The 23,543-nt window shown below is 34.8% G+C and overlaps 1 protein-coding gene across 2 annotated transcripts in view; it reads left to right on the top strand.

Annotated features, from left to right (window-relative positions):
* The window catches only part of RNGTT (RNA guanylyltransferase and 5'-phosphatase), a 362,014-nt gene that overhangs the window by 66,026 nt on the left and 272,445 nt on the right, over nt 1-23,543 (top strand). For both annotated transcript variants that reach the window (XM_003258324.3, XM_003258323.3), the window contains exons 7-8: nt 3,836-3,945; nt 5,163-5,264. In XM_003258324.3, the coding sequence (XP_003258372.1) occupies nt 3,836-3,945; nt 5,163-5,264 (212 nt within the window). The remainder of the gene's footprint in view (nt 1-3,835; nt 3,946-5,162; nt 5,265-23,543) is intronic.

Genomic DNA, 23,543 nt, shown 5'->3' with positions numbered 1-23,543 from the left:
TGACAGGGATGAGAAGCACAGATATAATTACTTATTACATTTATGGTTGGAAAAGCTTTCGTTTTTCTTTTATTTCCATCTGAGATTGAAGATAGTTAACAGAGGCAATCTAAGAGTGACTAATTATTTTGTAGATCACATCTCTTGACATAATGAAGGTATTTTTGGTTTGAGACTTTATTTTTGTTAAGTACAGTCTTTTCTGATTCTTATATTGATGTAACTATGTATTCAAGTAATGGACTCCTTGTAGTTAATTCTGATAGTTCTCTTTGGGTTTATAACTGTGGCACATGTCCTATCCTGTGCTTGGCCCCTTACATTCCTAAGACACCTTCTTTATTCATCTTTCGAGTACATGTGTTACTAAGTTGGAAGAGTATGACTTACATGTATGTTGCTTGCTCCTTGAACTGATGTCTGAGATCATTTCTTTGAATACAACGATGAATGTATTTTCCTCATTATGAAAATATGCTTGTTGTACATATATTCTTGTATACATTTTCTCTTTACACACACACACACACAGAACTCTCTCTCACATAATTGCCTCCATCTTCTGTAATATTTACTAAATTTCTGTCTAAAGGATCACTCATTTCTGTTGTGATAGCCATGCAGATTTTAATTTTAAGGCTAGCTGACTCTGTTTATGAAATACATTTCTATAAACATACTTTTTTTAACTTTTGATTTTTCTTTATTTTCACAAACAGAAATAATTTGTTGAAAAGTGAAAATAAATGTCAGTGACTTTAATACTCAATTATAGTATGTTCACAATAATTCCAGACCTAAGACATTGCTATTTAAAATTTATTTTTAAAATTAATTATTTATTTTTTATTTTTATAAATAGAGATTGGTCTCACTGTGTTGCCCAAGCTGGTCTTGAACTCCGGGGCTCAAGCAGTCCTCCTGACTCAGCCTCCCAAACTGCTGGGATTACTGGCATGAGTCACCACATCTGGCCACTGTTTAGAATTAGTGATCTTTCCATTATAAAGATTTAACTATTTTGTGCTGAAGTGGCCATATTTTCAAGGAGTGAAACCATCTCATACATAACAATGAAGGTAGTCAGCTGTAGACTTGGAATGAGATCACATATGGGGATGATATCCTTCTAGTTAGCCTAGTACTGCTGTACTGGTCTGTGTGTACATGTGGTCCTTCAACTCAGGCCTTGCAAGGCATGCTGGCTGTGCCGTGTTTGTAAATGGGGCAGAGGAAGCTACAACAATGGAAAACTAAGCTATTTATGTTAGGTGCAGCTATTAACACAAGGTGGGAATGAGGCTAGGCCCTTATCTTCCCTAAGGCATACTTTTCTAGCTACCTTCTGCCCTGTGTCTGGCACCTACATCCTGGATGATTGTTCTCTTTTATCCATTGTGGATTTTTTAAATAAAATAAATATGAAAAGCATCTTGATCTCTTGTTTCTGAGAGGTGATGCCCTGAGATTTAGCTTTAGGAATATGTCATGGCTCATGCTTCCCATATTTCCCAAGGAGGAAAATACAGGATTTTCTAACACTGGTTAAAAATGCAAATTCAAGATTTGGAAGGGCTGATATAATGAAATAATGAGCAGTATCAGCATGTGCAAATCTTGTTTGAAAGATTTTATTTTCTCCCCTCTTAGACCTTTCGTACATTTAGAATCTTGAAACAGTTTCTAGATCTCTAACATGAAAACGAAGATGGCTATTTTCAGGTTGCTTTCAGCTCTAGGTAGAAATAACCAGAATTGGCTTACATTAAAGAAATTGCATCTAGAAATAAATTAAAAAATTAGTGATCTTTCTTGGAGTTATTACATAATTTTGAATAATATAAAAATGTTATTTTGTCAGAACTATTGTAGTGACATTAAATAGCAAATTGTGTTAGCCTAAAGTTACCAAGGATGATTTGTGTATGAAGTGTATCATACTTTTTTTTATTGGACCTCTACCTTTCTTTTTACTTATTTGTTGTGGAAGAAAATAGAGGAAGTTAAAAAAGAAGTTGATGCATGGTAGGAAAGATTAAGGAAGAAGAACAATAAATGGATGACAGACATTTACTGGATGATTGGGGTTAACTTTTATAACCAGACTCAGTAGTTGTTAGATCTGTACTGATGCTCAGTATTTATTGGCTCTGTTAAATTAAAAATATTCAGCTTATTCAACTCTATAGAAATGTTATTAAAATATTTCTGTGGTAATATTGTGGGAAAGTGCTTGGTTGAATGTGATCATATTTTCTATGTATTAGTCCTTTTTATTATTTGTTAAAAATATAAATAGTGTTTGTGTTTTTAGTAGTAACTTAGGTTAATTTGGCCTTTGCTTTTATTTTGCCCATTTCAGAAGTTAATGTAAATTTCTTAACTTTGCATAGGAAATCCATGTTGATAAAAGCTAGAAACTTTCTTTGTGTAAAACTTAAAAAGAACATCTCATTGCTGTTAATACCATCAGAATTAAGATGCTTAATACTGAACTCTCTAAAAAGAAGTGTTCTTTTTTAATTAGCATAAGATACTATTTTATAAGGATATTGAAATTATCTGAGCACTCAATAAGTAAATATGTTACAAACCTCATCAATCTGGTTGAGCTTTCTTTTGAAAATACTCCTTTTTTTCCTTTAGCTGTTGTACTTAATGATAGAAATGGTTTTAAACAGAAATGCCATTGGCTAGTACAGAGAAGTAATGGTATAATAGTAGAGGGATGGTACTCTTTGATCCTTGGGCTTATGAAATTCCTAAATTATGGTTATTTAAGGAAAGCAAAGTAGAAGACAGATAAGTACAAAAAGTGATTCAAAATTAGGGACAAAAAGTAGGACTAGTGTCTGCTGGAAGGACTCAGAATTCTTCTGGATTTGACAAGAATGTACGTGGATGAAGTAATAAGTGTTCTTTTTTTCTTTTCTCAAGTGGCTCAGGTTGCCAACTCTTTGCCAGAAGGTTGAATGTTGTAGCTTGTAGACTAAGTTTTTTATTCCCTAATTACATTAACAGCTAGAATTGTTTTATAGATTTAAGTCTGATGCCAGTTCCTTTATGGACCTTAAAAGAACTGTAGCATACATCTACACTATTTTTTTTAGGTTTTAAAATTTCCAGAAGTGTTCTTTATTTGTTTGATATTCTCCATCTGCTTTACTTCGCTGTGATATTGCAAAATATGTAGTTCTGAGTTAAAAAATTTAGATTAAAAATTCCATGATGAGTAATATTTTGTTCTATTAATATATCCAATGACTGTGGCTTAGCCACTTTGCCTACACTCTTACTCTGGTTTACAAAGGTAGAAGTTTTGGTGTTTAGCCCCTTAAAGTCCCTACTTCACTCATAGTAACACAACTCCTTTCCCCTTCTCTCCATTGGTGATTGGTATAGTGTGGGCCTGTTCAAATTCTGACTTTTACCACTTGATTTACATAAAATCTTTATGCTTTATTTACTCATCTGTGAAATAAATATAATAAAATCTATTTTTTCAGTGTTGTAAGAATTAGAGAGAATGTTTACAAGATGCCAGACATTCTACTTAGATCTCAGTAAATGGTAGATAAATTATTATTACTGTCATGATTTGAGAAGTGCCTGTAGAGTACATACGTATATTGAAGAAAACCATATGCTGGATTTAGGAAAACTAGTGTACAATCTTAGGGGACTTTATACAGCAGACCATTTCTGTTAGATATATTGACTTGCTAAGATTTGTGAAAACAAACTAATTTATCTCTCAGTCTCTTCTTTGTAAATGAATTTGAACTCTAATAAAATATTTTTCTTTCCCTTCTTTTTCTTTTTCTTTTTTTTAAAGGGCGCTATTTTCTTGGAAGGTGTTACTGTTAAAGGTGTAACTCAAGTAACAACACAACCAAAGTTAGGAGAGGTACAGCAGAAGTGTCATCAATTCTGTGGCTGGGAAGGGTAATAAATATTTTAAAATTTTAAATACAATTTACTCTTATTTTACAACACTTAAAATTAATACAAGCATTGACATATCTTCTTGGCTCCTTGAAGTTAGTATGTTTGCAATAGAATACTTTAAAGGTGTCAGATTTCGTTCAAGACAATCAATGCAATAACCAGACAGTTGAGTCAAAATTAGATGGCTCGCATATTTTCCTAAAGTAATAGAAAATTCTTGTTTTCACTGTCTAGTATTCGTTTCATGTCTTTGACTCTACTGCTACTGATTAATGTTTGAGCTAGTCCCTCAATTTGTTAACAGGGAAGAGGTGAAATTTGGATCTGCCTCATTTTCCAGTTTTTCTGTAATCAGAAGTCTAGGAAAATCAGCTTTAAATATAAGCAGTGAATGCCATGACTTGAAAATATCTTTCAGACATTTCATAGTGGATTCAGGAGAACATACATTGCTCTTATCTGTTGCTCTCAGGTCTTGGTCTGTGGTCATTTCTGCTGATCATTGGTATCTGTGGCAGAGAACTGTAATACAATTGAATGTAAGGAAAAAGGATTATTGTTAAAAATTCCTAATATAAATTCCTAATGAAAAGAACTCTTATTACTGTTACATAAATACTAGATAAATAATCTAGAAGTAGTTTTAACTAAAATATGAAAATAATGAAGAAATAAGATCGGTTTTAATGTTGTGTTAAACCTTAATCTTGACCTACACCCTTGGTTTTAATGTTGTGTTAAGCCTTAATCTTGACCCATATTTCTCCTGTTTTGTCACTTCTGGGTATCTTTTGAGGAGAAAGTTGCCAACCTTGCAGTTATGTCAAGTTGGCAGTCTCATGTTGGAGAAATATGGGGTCTAGAATATCATGTAAGGTAATTAAGCCAAGATTTAAACTTCTTCCTGAAGTACAAGACTTGTAAACATACCTGCTTTACTATTTAGATCATATATACTAATATTTTAAAATTAGCTCAGTGATTATACTATAGCAGTGGTAATTTAGAACTCTGTTAACTTACATTCTAAAATGTCAAGAAAATGATAATCTTTTATTAGTATTTTTGTGAAAGCGGATGTTATTCCAGTTGACATTAATCTCATCATAGGGAGAACATTGTGATAAATGTGTGATTCATTTGAGATTGGTTTAAGACATGTATTGCTTTGTATGGATACCAGCCACGATAGTAATACTGTGTTCTTCTTTAAGGTCTGGATTCCCTGGAGCACAGCCTGTTTCCATGGACAAGCAAAATATTAAACTTTTAGACCTGAAGCCATACAAAGTAAGCTGGAAAGCAGATGGTACTCGGTAAGTTAGAATTCTAAAAAAATTATACGAATAACCCTAATGCTTGAAGAATATTGTTTTGTTGTTAGAAAAGTTTACACTCTTGAGAATGTGAATTTATGATGTGAACAGCAAAATAAATGTTTCAAAAATTACATATTTTTTGTTTTGCTAGTATTCTAAGCTGTATAGTACAGTTATCTGTCATTCTGCTAAATTTTTGATTTCAGAGCTTAGCTAGTTTAACATAAATCTATAACTAGACGTTAAGTTTGAAAGTGTTTTTCTCTTAATGATATGGTTTTTGGTATGTCGGCTGCCCACTACCTTGTGTTTTAATGATATTGGACATGTTAAGGTTAATAGATAAATTGCCAGTTTGTAATCTAAAAATGATGAACTCTCTCTGATTCATTCTGTAATTTACTACTTTGAATAATTTGCCTTATTCTCTTTATATACTCATAAGGTTGTTGCATAATTACAACAAAGCTTAATTTCAAATTTTATATTTCTAAGTTTTAAGATTTTTTTAATTTGAGACAGGATCTTGCTCTGTCACCCAGGCTTCAGTGCAGTAGCATGATCAAGGCTCACTGCAGCCTTGAACTCCTGGGCTCAAGCAATCCTCCCACCTCAGTCTCCTGAATAGTAGCTCAGCCTCCTGAGTAGCTGGGATTATGGGAATGTGCCACCCTGCCTGGCTATTTTTTAAATTTTTGTAAGGATGAAGTCTCCTTATGTTGCCCAGGCTGGTCAAGATATTAGTAGAAATTTTATTCTTCCTCAGCAACATTTTATTTTTCTTTTGTAATCCATATTTTTTGTATCTATGACAGTTTTGCTATATGTATGTATTCATTTAGCAAATGTTATAAATAGTTGAAATAATTATTTTAACAGATATTAACATAGAAGTCGTTAACTATTTCATAATAAAATGTTTTAGAATAACTGGAAGTACCTATATATTAGCTTTTAAGTGTTATTTTGAAGATGACAGATTCTATTTAATTTTTATGAGTTTTGGAAAGTCTTAAGTGGCAGTTACACTCTTTGTATCATGCCATCTCCATCTACATTTAACATGTAGTTACCTTAAAAGATACATATGGGGACAAGAAGTGGAGCAGATACAACTTATTTTCAGTATTAGGTGACTATAATGATATTTAACATTATATGCTTTCTAGAATGTTTAAGTATTTTATTATATTTGATTGTTATTGGGAATATTTAAAAATATTTTCATTCATTTTAATTGTCTGCCTCTGTTGGAAACAACTTTTCCCCTCAGTTTAGCATTTTTTAGCTTTTTTAGGGTATTTTATAGGTAAGACAGGTTCATTTGACAAAATTCAGGAAATAACATTAAAAAAAGAAGAAAATAAAAAAGAAATTTTATCACCTAGAGATTATCGCTACCGTCCTTATGGTATTGACCTTTTTCTCTGGGTTATATGGCAGGTATGGTTATTATTATTATTATTATTATTTTTTGAGACGGGGTTTCACTCTTGTTGCCCAGACTGAAGTGCAATGGCGTGATCTCGGCTCATCACAACCTCCGCCTCCCAGGTTCAAGCGATTCTGTTGCCTCAGCCTCCCAAGTAGCTGGGTTTACAGGCATGTGCCACCACACCCGGCTTATTTTGTGTTTTTAGTAGGGACAGGGTTCTCCATGTTGGTCAGGCTGGTCTGGAACTCCCTATCTCAGGTGATCTGCCTGCCTTGGTCTCCCAAAGTGCTGGGATTACAGGTGTGAGCCACTGTGCCTGGCCTATGGTTTTTATTATTAATGCTTTGTGTACTAATTCAAGCAGTTAAATAACAAGTATTTGATATTTATGTTTATTTGTTCGTATTATTTTGAACTTCCTTAATGAGCTAGCCTTAAAAGTTAATAATAATGCATAATGCAAAATTGAAACAGTGTAGAAATGAAAAAATGTGCCTTGTGTGCTTGCAGCAGTTATACAAAGACAGATATAGATCCATATACAGATAATTTGGATCATTTACCCATTCTGCACCCTTCCCTGTGGATACGTGTTTTTGATGGATAAATGAAAAGTAGCCTTTCTGCTTATTTTCAGAACATTAAAATTATATTTATTTAATATGTTGGGTTAGATTATGTTCAGAATCTATTAAATTGGTAGTAAGGATGTTAAGGATGTTGTTGAGACATACATTTTAATAGATACGTAAAAATGTCTTAACAAATGGGTTTATTACCTACTTCTTTGGGTGGAGAAAGAGTGGAAAATGTGAGGTCAAGGTGTCTATCTCTAGGCTTTACACTACGAAACGAACTGGGGATTTGGGATTGAGGCATAAATTTAACCTAGGAGTTTCGTATTTTAGGTACTCTTTTTTTTTTCTGTTAAAATTTATTTTATTATTTTATTTTTTTGAGACAGGGTCCTCACTCTGTTGCCTAGGCTAGAATGCAGTGGCACAATGATTGCTCACTGCAACCTTGACCTCCTGGGCTCAAGTCATCCTCCCACCTCCGCCTCCAGAGTCGCTGGGATTACAGACATGCACCACTATGGCCAGCTAATTTTTAAAATTTTCTGTAGAGATGTAATCTTGCCATGTTGCCCAGGCTGGTCTTGAGCTCCTGGGCTGTAGTGATCCTCCCACTTTGGCTTCCTAAAGTGTTAGGATTACAGGCATGAGCCACCACACCTGACCTTAGATACTCTTTACTTTCTGCATTGCTTTCTTTACAGTATCATGGTAAGCTTTGGGCAAAATAATAAAGCCTGCAAAATTTGTCTCTTGTTTCTGCCATCCAACTTGTGTTGATTTTGTTCCTCCTCTGTAGTTGTGTACCCCTTTCTCTGTGTCTTGGTATTGTTAGACCCCTAGATGATTGGCTAAAGTAATTTTTTATGAAGTAATTGGTTAAGATGTTTTTGATTGCTAATGGAAATATCTGATTTCTCCTAGAACCAGGCTTCACCAAAAACAAAAGGAAAACCCCTGAGTATTTATTGAATACCTACTCTGTTTTAGGATACTTTTTTCTGGGAGAGAAAAAATTTTGCAAGGTGTTTCTGGACCAGTGTAAAACCTATCTTTCGCACACTAGGATTTAAGTCCAATAGCATGGAAGAGGGACTTTCTGTGACTGAATAAGGTGAAAAGAGCCTAAGGAGGCTGTAGAATGGTCTTAGAGGCTATGAAATCAGAATAGCTGATTAATAACTATGAGTCCTGGACTCCATCGTCATTAAAGCTATGTCAGGATACAGTGTAGGATTTCTTTTTATTATCCTTATTTCATAATTTAATGGCAATTTGTTATATCTAGTAACAATATTTAAACCAAGGATCTCTGAAATTGAGTGTAATAGGAAACCTGGATATAGTTAACAGTAAAAGGTATTGTGTAAGAATTTTGCATTAGCCTGACCAAGGCCTGAGGGCCTGGAGAGAACAGTAAGTAGAGTGGCTTTTTTTTTTTTTTTTTAAGAAACTGTGTTTTGCTATGTTGCTCAGGATGGTTTCAAACTCCTGGCCTCAAATGATTCTCCTCTGTTGGCCCCTTGAAGTACTGGGATTATAGGTGTGAGCCATTGAACCCTGCCTGGAGTGGTTTTGACAGGAAACTTTAATGGATTCGAAAACATTGCAGAATAGGGAATATTTCTGAAATGTAAAGCCAGGTAATATAAACAAATATAAAAGTTATTGAAAATGAAACAGTGAGAAATTTGTTAGTTGTAATAGGTGAATTAATTGAGACTAAGCCACTGTAGTCTCAGAAACAGATGAAATGAAAGTTTGTTTGATGGAAGAATTAATTGTGTTTCATGTACTTCAATAAACTCATACTTTTAAAAATGAGATGTCTTTAGTTTTTATAGTTCTGAGTACTTTTGGTTGCAGTTTTTGATCTCTAATAATTAAACATTAAAAAAATCTTCTAATTTGGAATTATGTCAGACTTAGTAAGTCTTCCAAAAATAGTACAAAGAATTTCCATGTGCCCTTAACCAGATTCCCCAAATGTTAACATCTTATATTATTATAGTACAATGGCCAAAATCAAGACATTAACATTGATGTATTGATTATTGACGTTATTCAGATTTCACCAAAAGTGTCAATATTATGTCCTGTTTCTGGTCCAGGATCCAATCCAGGATCAAGTGTTTCATTAGGTTGCCATCATGTCTCTTCTTTTTTCTGCAATAATTCTTTTTTTTTTTTTTGAGACGGAGTCTCACTGTCACCCAGGCTGGAGTGCAGTGGCGTGATCTCTGCTCACTGCGGGCTCCACCCGCCAGGTTCATGCCATTCTCCTGCCTCAGGCGCCCACCACCATGCCCGGCTAATTTTTTTGTATTTTTAGTAGAGACGGGGTTTCACCGTGTTAGCCAGGATGGTCTTGATCTCCTGACCTCGTGATCCGCCCACCTCGGCCTCCTAAAGTGCTGGGATTACAGGCGTGAGCCACTGCGCCTGGCCTCTGCAATAATTCTTTAGGCTTTCTCTCATAACTTTGACACTTTTGAATAGCATTGGCCAGTTATCTTGCAGCTTGTCTCAGATTGGGTTTGTTTGATGTTTCCTCATGATTCAAGTTGGGCATGCTTGCAAGAACATCACAGTAGTAATATTCTGCATGTCATTTCAGGAGGCACATAATGTTGAGTTGTCCTATCAGTGATGATGTTAACTTTGATCTCTTGATTTAGTTTGTGTGTGCCAGATTGATAAAGTTATTTCTGTTTATTATTTTATTTTTGTTTTGTACTTTATTTATTGATAAGGGCATGCCTACCATGATAAAGTTATTATTTTTCCTTTGTACTTAAGAAGCTGTGAGGGAGATACTCTGAGATCATTTAATATCCTATTTTTTATACTTTTCCCCATTATTTTTAACATTCATTAATGATTCTTACCTGAAACAGTTACCACTGTTATGTTTGCTAAGTAGAATAGTGGAATTCAGCTCTTAGGAAGAACTTTCCCTCCTTTCTCATTTCTTTATTTTCTTTCTCTTTTTATTCCTATCAGTGTGGACTCATAGACACATATTATATTCTGTGGGTTATAATCTGTCTTAGTAATTATTTTATTGCTCCAAATGTCTCATTTGACCATTGAGAGCCCCATCAAGTGACTCCTGTCTTTTGACATCTCTCCCTCATTTTTTGAGTACTTTCTTGTTTCTGGCACCCCTAGATGTTGCAGACCTACCCTGTACTTTTCCTACCCCAGCCCTGGAATCAACTGTTTCTCTAAGGAGCAGTATTTAGAAACCAATTTCTGCACACAAGTTGGGCTCATTAGTACCAGGATGTCATTTCTTCTAGGCCCTCTCAGAAGATAGAGCTAGGAAATGTGTGTGTGTGTGTGTATACATAAATATACACCTATATCTATTTTAGTATCTGTCTCCGTCTATATGTGTATGCATACTTTTTTTTTCAAAATCACGAGTTTGTACTGATACTTCCAATTCTAATGCACTACCATAGGATTTATTGAATTTTTTCTCATTTTCTATTTGTAACTTCTCTCTCTGATAGGGAGACACTTGGTTTTCATTATCCATAATATTTACTATAATACACATAAAGTAGTTTTGGAATTGCTATCCCAAGCCACTGTGAGAAATCCATTTGAATAGAGTGTAATATTTGTGAACAGTTGGTCTGACTTTAGCCTTAGGGCATATAAAGTGTACTGTGTTCCAAAGTTACTTAATTATTTTCTCTCTTCCTGCCAACCACTTTAGTGTAGATAGTTTTCATTTATAATACAATTAGTTTCATTTGTTTCTGCTTATATTCTGAGTTTGCCCTCATCCTTCGTTGATTTTAATTTTTCATTTTTCTGAGTGTGTGGAAACACTACTGTGATTCAGAGTATGCTCTGAGAAATGTTACTTTCTCCTATCCCTTTTAACTCTTTCCCTTTCTCTTATCTTTTCATTCTGTTCCTACCCACCCCCTAAATAATCAGCCTCATCATTTGCTGATTTACCCTTCTTGCATTTCTTTTTGTACAGATGAGCAGATGCACTTTTCTTTTTCCCCTTTCTTATAGGAAAGGTACCATACACTTTAGAATTAGATAATCTTTTCACCTTGCTTTTTCCATTTAACAGTATGTTCTAGAAACCACTGCATTTCACTTCACAGATATCATCCTCATTCTTTTTTTACAGCTGTGTTGTACCCATTGTGTGAGTACTTAGTTTATTCAACGACTCTCTTATATGGAGATATTTAGATTATTTCCAGTATTTTGTAATTACAAATGATGCTGTGATGAATAACTTTGAGCTGACTTTCCCCCATATTGTTGAAAGTCTAACCTCGGGGTCAATTTCTAGAAAGAAGGATTGCTGAGTTGAAGGCTAGGTGTATATGAAGTTTAGTTAGATACCATGAGTTTTTGCTCCAAAAGGGTAGTGCCAGATTGTATTCCCACAGGCAGTTTGTGAGAATGCCTGTACCACCACAGCCTTGCTAACAGAATGTGTTGGCAAATTTTTTCCCCAATCTGGTTAGTGAGAAATGGTATTTCATTCTGGTTTTAATTATGAATGGAGTCAAACATCTTCTCATATGTTTAAGGGCTATACTTATCTTTTTTGTGAATTATCTGTCCTTGTTTCTTTTCTGTTGTCTTTTGACTTCGTTCATGTTTTTTTGCCATACAAAATTTTATTATTTTTATGAAGTCAAGTTTATTAATTTTTATTGCCTCTTGATTTTGATTTATAGTTAGAAAGCCTTTCCTTATACTGAGATTAAAGAAAAATTAATTCTCTCATATTTCTTCTAATATTTGTATGGTTTGATTTTTTTAATCTGGAAGACTTTTTAAATTATAGGCAATCTAGCATTTCTACATATTTAAAAACTCCTTTTACTGTCATTGTTATTATTTTGCTGTGAAGAATTAATACATAAATTCATTCTGAGTGAAGGCCATCTTCTAAGGTTGGAACTGAGTCATGATGATCCACTTGGAAGTATGTCATCCTGATAGTGACCACCTTGCCTGTGTACTGGGTGTTAATATACAGAAGGGTTATTTTAAATTTACTATTCAGCAGTGTGTTTTATTTCTTTGCAGTATCTTTTATAACAATGGAAGGCTTTTGAGATGAGAAATGTATGGTTTTGGTAGGAGTTGAGGTCAAAAGGAAGGCCTAGTATCTCTAATTCTGATCCACAGGGTTCTAACTTAACTTTGCAAAGTAAGACGTGGATTTACAACTGTTTTATATAGTGTGTGCTGTGCACCTACTTCCCAAATGCACTTTGATTTTTTTTTTTTTTCATAAAGCATCTGGGCTCCTTCCTGTTCTTCTCTCTACAACTCAGCCTGTACCTGAGTGGTACTAGCTATTCTTACATTGCTTTTCTATGGAAGAAAACACAGTCTTCTAGAGCTGAAATCTTAAGAATGTTTTGGGAAGATTAGAGAGCTTCTTTAGAAAACGTTTCCAGGCATTTAATCACACTTAGTATCTTAGTTCATTTGTGCTGCTATAGCAGAATACCTCAGATTGGGTAATTTATAAAGAACAGAAATTTATTTTTCACAGTTCTGGAGGCTAGGAAGTTCACAATCAAGGTGCTAGCAGGTTCAGTGTTTGGTGAAGGTTGCTCTTTGCTTCCAAAATGATGCCTTGTTGCTGCATCTTCCCATGGCTGAAGGGGCGAATGCTATGTGCTCAAATGGTGGAAGAGCAAAAGGGCCTGGCTAGTTACCACCAGCCCTTTTGTAAGATCACTAATCCCATGCAGGAGGGCAGAGCCCTCGTGGCCTAATCACCTCCTAAAGATTCCATCTGTCAGTACCCTTGCACTGGAGATTAAGTTTCACCATGAATTTTCAAACCGTAGCACTTGGTTATATTTTAACTTGTTGAATTTTTGAATGTTTAAATTTTATTTAACTTTTTCCTGAGCTTTGAAAATTATTTCTTGTTACATTCCCCACCACTAAGACTTTAGTAATACACTAAATTATAGTTTCTGTTTCTTGGATTCCTCTGTGTGTCAGGTACTGTGCTAGATTCTGGGGAAACAGCAGTGAGCAGTGTGGACACTGTCCCTATCTCGTAGAACTTGCAGATAATTATTTAACTAATAATAAATTATTTGGGGATAATTGATTAACAGCTTGGCACAAATTCAATTTAGAGCTTCAGCACATATCTCATAGCCAGATAAATTCTCAGTTGATTAAATAAGTGTAAATAAAATTTATTTTCTGAGAAAACAAGATAGCAGAATAAATTAGGTTAGGTATACCTCTGGCACATGTTTCCTTAGCATTCTTTGGATATTTAGGTAGTTGGATCCTGGGTTTAGGAGAAGAATATGGATTGAAAGTACAGATTTAGGAGACAATAGTATGTGATAGTAAAGACAGGGAGGGATGTGGACAGGCTATTGAGTAGAGGAAGCAATGGTGACTGAGAGTAGGGGAGGTGGGAGAAAACCAGGAGAAATATCTGTCATTCAAGCTGAGGGAAAGTGAATATGTCTCCAAAGAAAGGTTAAATCTTATAGAGAATTAGTAAGCTAAGGAGTGAAAAGTGTCTGTTGAATTTAGCAACAAGATATTTTGGATTGGGTTGGGATGTTCTCAGTTTTTGTATAGTATAGAGTCGGGCAGTGGGAGTAAGTTGAAAGTGATGACATTTTTCCTTTAAACATTTCCTCTCTTTCTTCCTTTGGCTGTTGTTAACAAATGTCTCTCCTGAGGGAGATTCCAAGATAGCAAAGAGAACATTATTAAGAGTTAGTGAAAGTACCTTATTTCATCCAAGAGACAGTTATGGCAGGGCTTTTTATCTGTCAGTGTCTGCCTGCCTGCCTGCCTGCCTGTCTGTCTGTCTCACATTGAAATTCAAATGTGAGATAATTGGCAAAAATTGTTCATTAACTTGTGTATTTGGAATAAAAATGAAGTTGGACTTTTCCTATCAGATAGACTTTTGATTTGGCTGAGGTTTTGATAGTGAGAGTTGGTCAAATGAGTTTTACATAGCAAGCATTTTTGTGTAGATTAAATCAGCCAAAACTGCAGTTTTGGGATTTTGATGAAAATAGACTTCAAGCATTTGATAAAATAAAATCATTTTATTTAACCATAATATTGGTGAAGGTGTATTGAAATATAACACTCCCTCTGCCCCCTCCCCCCACTTTCAGAGTTAAACAAAATGATTCTCAATGAAAGACTTGCAGTTACACTTGATAGTCGCTTTACTGTGTCTTTATGCCTCCTTGATTAGATTGTCCTTCAATTTTGTTGAAAGCTGCCAAATAATCAAAGTGTATTTTAAAGGAACTTGTTGAAATTCTGACATTTCCTAAAATACATTTAACTTTTTTCTTAATATTTATTTTGTCTTGAGTACTCTTATTTCATTATTTTCATGGCTTTCCCCAGGAGGGGGGAGTCAGTTCTACTTGAGTGTAAATGCAATACCAGGAGGAGTGATATAATGTTACTGCAGTTACAGTTGGAATTGAACTGTTTGTAATTGTGAAATCTGCGTTTTCACAGATATTCTGGCAAAAGATAGAATTTTATAATAGGATTTATCTGTGTACTTAGTTTATTAGCAGATTTTGTAATGCAATTAAATAAATTGTCTTCAAAATAATTCAACATCAATTGAAAGTGATGAAGACTTAGAACTATATAAAAATTTTAGAATTAATTTTCACGCATTTTATTTTAATTCTTTCTGCTGAGAGTTTGAGTACTATAAATTTAATTTCAACTGTTATTGAATCAGTAGGTAAAAACCAAATGTTTTTAATAACTGCTGTTGTAAAGCAAATAGTAAAGTAAAAGATAATAACTCATATTATGCTTGACACAAGAAAAATGTAAGGCTATGGGAATAATGTAATAGACCAACAAAAGGGCTGGTGCTATGGTTGCAATTTTTACATATGTATCTGTATCTGTATTTATGTCTTTTGACTTACATATTTATATAATACACACACATACAAGCATACTCTGCTTCAAGAAAAACTGAATATAAAACGTAAATTTGGGACTTGCTTTATAAGGAAAATTATTGCAGGGAATAAAAAAAGCCACTTAGGCATTTATGGAAATGTAATTTATATTCAGCTTTTTATAACACATCTGTTTAAGTAGGTGAGGTACCTTTGTGTAATACTTCTTGAAGGAAATTATAGACGGGTTTATTTTCCTGGATCCTGGTCTGGGAATTTCCTCCCTCCCTCCCTTCCTTCCCTTCTTCCTTTCATTCATTCAGAAATTATATTGAAAACTTATTTACCACTAGGGCTCTGTGTTAGGTGCTGCATGGATTAGGACTGCTTAAGACAGAATCCTCAGCTTTAAGTTTTTCCTGTAATCCAGCTTTAAGTTTTCATTCTAAACTTTTTCTGTAAAGGACCTAGTAGTAAATATTTTATCATTTGTGAGTTGTGTGGTCTCTGTCTCAAATACTCCACCATTATAGCACAAAAGCAGCCATATCCCACTGATTTTACATAAACCAAATGATGTATTTCAATAACATTTGGTGGGTGTATTTCAATAAAATTTTATTTACAAATTAGCAGGTCACATTTGGCTTTTGGACCATAGTTTGACAACCCATCATTGAATACATTCTCCTTAAAATACAGTCTTTACATCTTAAATGTTCTTTCTTTGTAAGAAAGTGTAAAAAGTGAGCTTAAGGTAGGGAAACATATTTAATATAAAGTTTTTTTAAATTTACTTTTTTTAAGTTTTGAAGTAAGATTTCTTCCCATTAATTGTAAGTTCATGCTAAGCCATTGGTACTTTGACAAGATTTTATATGTAATTTACTAAATGTATACATTTGAAAGACAAATTTTTTTTTTCTTATGAAAATCATGTCCTATGCCTTTGTTAGAGCAGGATGCTCAGTGTATGGTCATACTGTATGTACCCTGACAAATACACTTCGTGACTTGTGAATAGCATGTTGTAGAAATAGTTGTTGTGTGGATAAACTGCGGTATGTTCAGGTAGCTTCTCTATTTGCTGCTGTAACAGTATTTATTTATTTATTTAGAGACGGAGTCTCACTCTGACACCCAGGCTGGAGTGCAATGGCGTGGTCTCAGCTCACTGCAACCTCTGCCTCCCGGGTTCAAGCGATTCTCCTGCCTCAGCCTCCTGAGTAGCTGGGACTACAGGCACATGCCACCACACCTGTCTATTTTTTGTATTTTTAGTAGAGACAGGGTTTCACTATGTTGCCAGGCTGGTCTCAAACTCCTGACCTTGTGATCTACCTGCCTCAGCCTCTCAAAGTGCTGGGATTACAGGCATGAGCCACTGTGCCTGGCCTCTAAACGTTTTTATACAGAACCATGCAATTACCCCAGGTGGTTAGTAGCTTGCTTGGGGCCCTCGATATGTATCTCATTAATAATGTTTGTAGCGTATGTTTATTCTAATGACGAGCCGAATGTTCAGACAGGTATAGTGTGGATAAAGTAATGAGATGCTAGACTAGAAAAGTTTTACATACTGAGAAGAATATTAAACAGGTTTCGTATGTCTCTGGAATAGTTTTCAGTGAACTACAAACAAAAAAGTATATCTTATTTAGGAGCAGAATGAGTCAAATTATGATCAATTAGGTATTGTGTATACTGCTTTCATTTAGATTTGTTCACTTAGCTCTTTATAAATTTCTTTTTGGCTCTAGTTTTCTTCTGAAAGCAAAGCAAATAGCTCCTGATATGTAATGTAAGAACTAGAGATGAAATGAATATTGGAATTAAATAAGAATTTATCTCCTATCTTACTATTTACAAACAAATATCAGTTATAGCCATGACATCATATCTGGTATTTAGGAATTCAGCAGTAAATACAGTTATGTCCGGGAAGGACTTTTACTTTTTTAATTGTTCTGGGGAAACTTGAGTTTTTGTGGAGGTGTCTGAGGGACCAGACTCCAGAAAAGTAAAATATTTGTTTCAAATCATGTAAGTAGATAGTGGCAAAATCAGCATCATTCTGTATTCTAGTACTTGGGATTTTACACTTAGGTTTAGGCTGGGCGTGGTGGCTCATGCCTATAATCCCAGAACTTTGGGAGGCCGAGGTGGGTGGATCACTTCAGGTCAGGAGTTCGAGACCAGCCTGGCCAACATGGCAAAAACCCGTCTCTACTAAAAAATAGAAAAATCAGCTGGGCGTGGTGGCTTGCACCTGTAATCCTAGCTACTTGGGAGGCTGAGACACAAGAAACGTTTGGCCCCGGGAGGCGGAGGTTGCAGTGAGCCAAGATTTTTTTTTTTTTTGCAGCTGTCAGATTTATTTATTTATTTATTTATTTATTTTTTATGATATAATTTTTTTTTTTTATTATACTTTAGGGTTTTAGGGTACATGTGCACAATGTGCAGGTTTGTTACATATGTATCCATGTGCCATGTTGATTTCCTGCACCCATTAACTCGTCATTTAGCATTAGGTGTATCTCCTAATGCTGTCCCTCCCCCCTCCCCCCACCCCACAACAGTCTCCGGAGTGTGATGTTCCCCTTCCTGTGTCCGTGAGTTCTCATTGTTCAATTCCCACCTATGAGAGAGAACATGCGGTGTTTGGTTTTTTGTCCTTGTGATAGTTTACTGAGAATGATGTTTTCCAGTTTCATCCATGTCCCTACAAAGGACACAAACTCATCATTTTTTATGGCTGCATAGTATTCCATGGTGTATATGTGCCATATTTTCTTAATCCAGTCTATCGTTGTTGGACATTTGGGTTGGTTCCAACTCTTTGCTATTGTGAATAGTGCCGCAATAAACATACGTGTGCATGTGTCTTTATAGCAGCACGATTTATAGTCCTTTGGGTATATACCCAGTAATGGGATGGCTGGGTCAAATGGTATTTCTAGTTCGAGATCCCTGAGGAATCGCCACACTGACTTCCACAATGGTTGAACTAGTTTACAGTCCCACCAACAGTGTAAAAGTGTTCCTATTTCTCCACATCCTCTCCAGCACCTGTTGTTTCCTGATTTTTTAATGATGGCCATTCTAACTGGTGTGAGATGGTATCTCACTGTGGTTTTGATTTGCATTTCTCTGATGGCCAGTGATGATGAGCATTTCTTCATGTGTTTTCTGGCTGCATAAATGTCTTCTTTTGAGAAGTGTCTGTTCATGTCCTCTGCCCACTTTTTGATGGGGTTGTTTGTTTTTTTCTTGTAAATTTGTTTGAGTTCATTGTAGATTCTGGATATTAGCCCTTTGTCAGATGAGTAGGTTGCAAAAATTTTCTCCCATTCTGTAGGTTGCCTGTTCATTCTGATGATAGTTTCTTTTGCTGTGCAGAAGCTCTTTAGTTTAATGAGATCCCATTTGTCGATTTTGGCTTTTGTTGCCATTGCTTTTGGTGTTTTAGACATGAAGTCCTTGCCCACGCCTATGTCCTGAATGGTATTGCCTAGGTTTTCTTGTAGGATTTTAATGGTTTTAGGTCTAACATATAAGTCTTTAATCCATCTTGAATTAATTTTTGTATAAGGTGTAAGGAAGGGATCCAGTTGCAGCTTTCTACATATGGCTAGCCAGTTTTCCCAGCACCATTTATTAAATAGGGAATCCTTTCCCCATTTCTTGTTTTTGTCAGGTTTGTCAAAGATCAGATAATTGTAGCTATGTGGCATCATTTCTGAGGGCTCTGTTCTGTTCCATTGATCTATGTCTCTGTTGTGGTACCAGTGAGCCAAGATTATACCACTACACTTCAGCCTGGGCTACAGAGCAAGACCCTGTCTCAAAAAATAAATAAATAAATAAATGAATAAATAAATAAATAAAATTAGGTTTAAGGTATATCCTCATAATAATGGAAATTATACTAACTATACTAATTTTAGGACGCAATGTTTAGTGTCATACCTCTGGTGATAACCAAAACTCTTAGAGAGATTGTAGGCCAGATCTCGTCATTTAAAGACCCCAACCCTGTTTTTAATAGTAGTTTCATCAGAACTATAGTTAGGGATCCAGGCCAGTTTCCTTGCAACTGGGTGGGACACAATGAAGCTCCTGTGTTTCTTTTTTATCATGGGGAAGTGAGACTACCAGAGAATATTTAGAGGTCAACTCAGAAACACTGTTTATTAATCTGAAGCTACGTTTGATGGTATCTTGTGGTAAATTGGTTTAAAAAGAAGGACTCTTTGACTCCCTCCCCAAGCCTAAGTCTTTCTTTGAGTCCCCCTGTATGAAATAGATAAAAGCAGTAATGCTTTGGTTGCTGCAAATTGAGGAAAGCATATGGGATTGCATTCTGGCGTGGCGTCTGAGGTTACCATGGAACTTTTTAGGGCAGCATTTCCAGTTGCACTACCATCATAGGAAACTTTTATTAAAAAAAAAATTCAGAGATTCAAATTCATTAAGCCTGGATTGGTTCTGAGAAGATGCATTTTTGAAAAGCACCCCAATTATTTGTGATTTTTAACCTGATTTGGGAGCCGCTATCTGTAGTGCCTCATGGAACAAAATTTAAAAATCATTGACCTAATTCAAAGTAGTATTTAGCCAGCCATTGAGTTAAGAACATACCTGAGAATTTCTCCATTAGTTGGTGGAGACCCACCTAAAATGCTCGGCACTCAATGTATATTAGTTATTGTTGTTATAACTGAAGACTGTTTTGAAAACCGTTATTACATGGGAACCAACATTGATTTCCCAGAGTTCACTCAGAATTCTTTTAAGGTGTGGTATAGTTATTGTACAAGAAGAAAATTAAGTAAAGGCAAAACAATCTAACATTTTAAAACCAAATCTTTGAAATACCCGTTGGCTAGTAGTCACATCTTTAGGATTTACTAAAGGGTAAAAAGGTCCCTTAAATAGTAGTTTCTTTAATCAAATCCTAAGTATGAGAGTTACTACTAGTTAATAGAGATACTGTCTTTGAAATGGTATTTAAAAATAAAAACCAACCAAATTTATTACCTACTACCAAAATCTGGCTAGAGAACTCTTAGAGCTGAGCAGATATAGATAAAACTTTGGTTGCAAACATAGGTGCAACCCTCACTCAGAATTTTCAGTTGGCCAGGTTCTGGGGGCAGCAAACGTGAAGCTTTGAAAGATTAAAGCAAATTAATTTTTCGTTAATATTTTCAAACATTTTTTCCCCTATATAGAGCTGGGCTACTGGACCCAAACAAATGAGAAACAAGGAATATATGATAAAGAGATTGAATTTGTCTCTTTGTTCATTCACGTAGTTAACAAATATTTATTGAACATTTACCATATGCCAGAGATTATGCTAGCTGTGGTAGGCTTAGAAGGTAATTAGAACTAAACTACATCATGATGATGATGATGATTGTTTTTGAGACAGGGTCTCACTGTGTTGCCTAGGCTGGAGTGGAGTGGCACACTCAAACGCCTCACTGCAGCCTCGACCTCCCACCTCAGCCTCCCGAGTAGCTGGGACTATAGGCGCGTGCCGCCACACCCAAATAATTTTTGTATTTTTGTTGTTGTTGTTGAGATAGGGTTTCCCCGTGTTGCCCAGGCTCGTCTCAAACTCCTGGGCTAAAGTGATGTGCCTGCCTTGGCCTCCCAAAGTGTTGGGATTACAGGCCTGAGCCACAATACTCAGGCATGATTATTTTTGTGTGCTGCTTTTTATCTTAACATGAGTATATTTCATTGTTATAACATGTATTTTTAAAAGGACTTAATTGCTGCCAAGAAAAAATAGTTTACCCTTGATTATGGGGCATTTAGACTCCAGTTTTTTTGTTACTATAAATAACTGTACTGATCTTCTTATACCCATCTGCATAAATTTTGACAAAAATACTATTACTTAGATATAGTATGGAAACCTTTGAAGTCCTTGATATACCTTGCTAGAGGTTGTAGTGATACGCTCCCAACAGCAGTGCTCGAGTGTACATCCTTGGCAATTTGGGGTAGTTTCACTTAATATAAGTACTGTAGCCAAGTTGACAATTGGAAAATGAATTTTTTTCTTAAAAGATTTTATTGATGTAAAAATTAAAGGAAAATGAATTTTAAAATTGTTTCGATTAGCATTTTTTGAATACTAGTGTGGTTGCACAAGTTCATTCTGTATTTTGGCTATAGCAACAGTTATAACAAGTAATACTTGTTGAACACTTAATGTGTATTAGGCATTGTTCTGAGTACTTTACATAGAACATTTATCTCATTTAATACTCACAACGCTATAAAATAGCATTGTGAATAAGTAGCTTTTTCAAGGCCACACACACAGTTATTGTAAGTAGCAGGACTGGAATTTGAATGCAAGTGATCTGGCCCCAGAGCCCAGAATCCTTTTTGCCAGGTCGTGTCCTCATTATTTTTTCTACATTTTGATAGTTATTTTTACTGTTTCATGCTAATAGATGAATTTTTCTGTCTTAAAATATATTTTTTTCTGATAATGTCTTCCTCATAAAACATTAAAAAGAAATTAAAAAGTTCTCCCTGTGGGAACTTTTATCCCACCCCTTGGGATAATCAATATTAAGAGTTGGATGTTTGGTTTCTTGAGACATTATACCTTCATCTTCTTACCTGCTGTTTTCTTTCCTTACTTTCTGATCCTCCATATAACGGGATATGATATAGGCTGTTCTCTTATAAATAAATAATAGAAAAAACTCTATCAATTTTTTTCAAATTGCTTTGTGATGGTAATTCAAATTGCATTGCTCCTTTCACTTAATGGGATAATAAATATATTTGCAGAAAGAATATTTACTGCTTTAATAGATAACTATTAAGCTACTGTAAGCTTTAGAAGGTCTCAAACACAGTACAAGACACTAGAGGAAAATAAAAGTACAATTCCTACTCTCAGCAGGAAAATGAAGTATAATTTAAGATGTAGTAAGAGATATAACAAAACTATGTATAGTACAAGACAACTAAGTAAGAGATACTAAAGAGCTAATAAAGAGCATTACTTGATACTCTATGAGCCCCGTTTTGATTTTAAGAATGTGATATTGGGTGTTCATAGATGGATTTTTAAATTTTATATAGGAAATAAGTAAGACATATTTAGTATTGAATATTGATATTTAGTATTGAGTAGTGCTGCTGACCAGATGGAAGAACATTTGCTTCCACCCATCTCAGCAGTAGAGCTTATCTGTTAGATGAGGTGTTAACTGGATTTTCATATTTTTTTTTACGATTCTGTAATACTTTCTTAACTCATTATTTGCTCACATACTCTTATTCATTATGTGTGATTATGGAAGTGGCAAATGCTGGCTTGGATAAAAAAGGGGAAAAAACTTTATCCTCTTTGTGAATCAGTGAAAAGTTGTTTGAAATAATTATAGTTGATTTTTCTAGAATGCGTGCTTTATACAAAAGAAAACTGAAAGTAATCAGCCAGTCAGGGACAAATGTAAAATAAAACAAAACTTTTGGGAAAATTCTTTTGACCTTTTCTTTTCATGAAGATGGATTACTTTATAAAAATTAAAACGTTGTTTACATGCCTCTGTGATATGTAGTGCTGCCCAGAATACATTAAGTGGCTTTTAAATTTTATTCCATATCAAGGTAAATCTTTAGAGCAATAAATGTAGCATACCCTGATGGAAGATCACTTAAAAGAATGCTGTATTTTACATATTTAACTTGTATTGCTACAGAGTTCTGAAAAGCACAACCTGTTACATAAATGGTAATTAATGCAAATGAGTATGTCATTTGATTTTACACTTTGAAGTCCAGTGAAGACACTGCACATTCTCATTATGAGAGCTACTTAATCTGAAAGTAACTAATTAAAATGATCAAGAGAGGCTTCTTATATACCGAACTGGTGGATTCATGAGATTTATTTACTAGTATTGGAACCAGTTACCTGATCTGTGCTATGAATAATAAGTTTGCATTGTCCTGTTATTTTGCAAGCTTTTCAAATTCTCTTAATTAGGTCAAGATCAACGAGTATGTCTATATCTTACTAAACCTATCTTATTATTAATAGTAGTAGTTGAAACTTTTTCTAACTTGGACTTGATAAGCATTTTAGTAAAAATTTCTTTTTTGCCTTGTGATTCTGGTCTTATAATGAAAAAATGATAATGTCTTAAACATATGTTTCCCCATTATAAAAGTCATTTGTATTCGTTGTAGAAAAGTTAGAAAATGAAAATAAGGAACAGGACAAACCTGAAAAACGTCCGTAATTTCACCAGTTAGAGATGATTGCTGCTTACATTTTGGTGTGTAT

This window comes from Nomascus leucogenys, chromosome 3 (assembly GCF_006542625.1).
Source record: "Nomascus leucogenys isolate Asia chromosome 3, Asia_NLE_v1, whole genome shotgun sequence".
Lineage (NCBI taxonomy): Eukaryota > Metazoa > Chordata > Mammalia > Primates > Hylobatidae > Nomascus > Nomascus leucogenys.
This window is presented reverse-complemented; position numbering and strand designations above follow the sequence as displayed.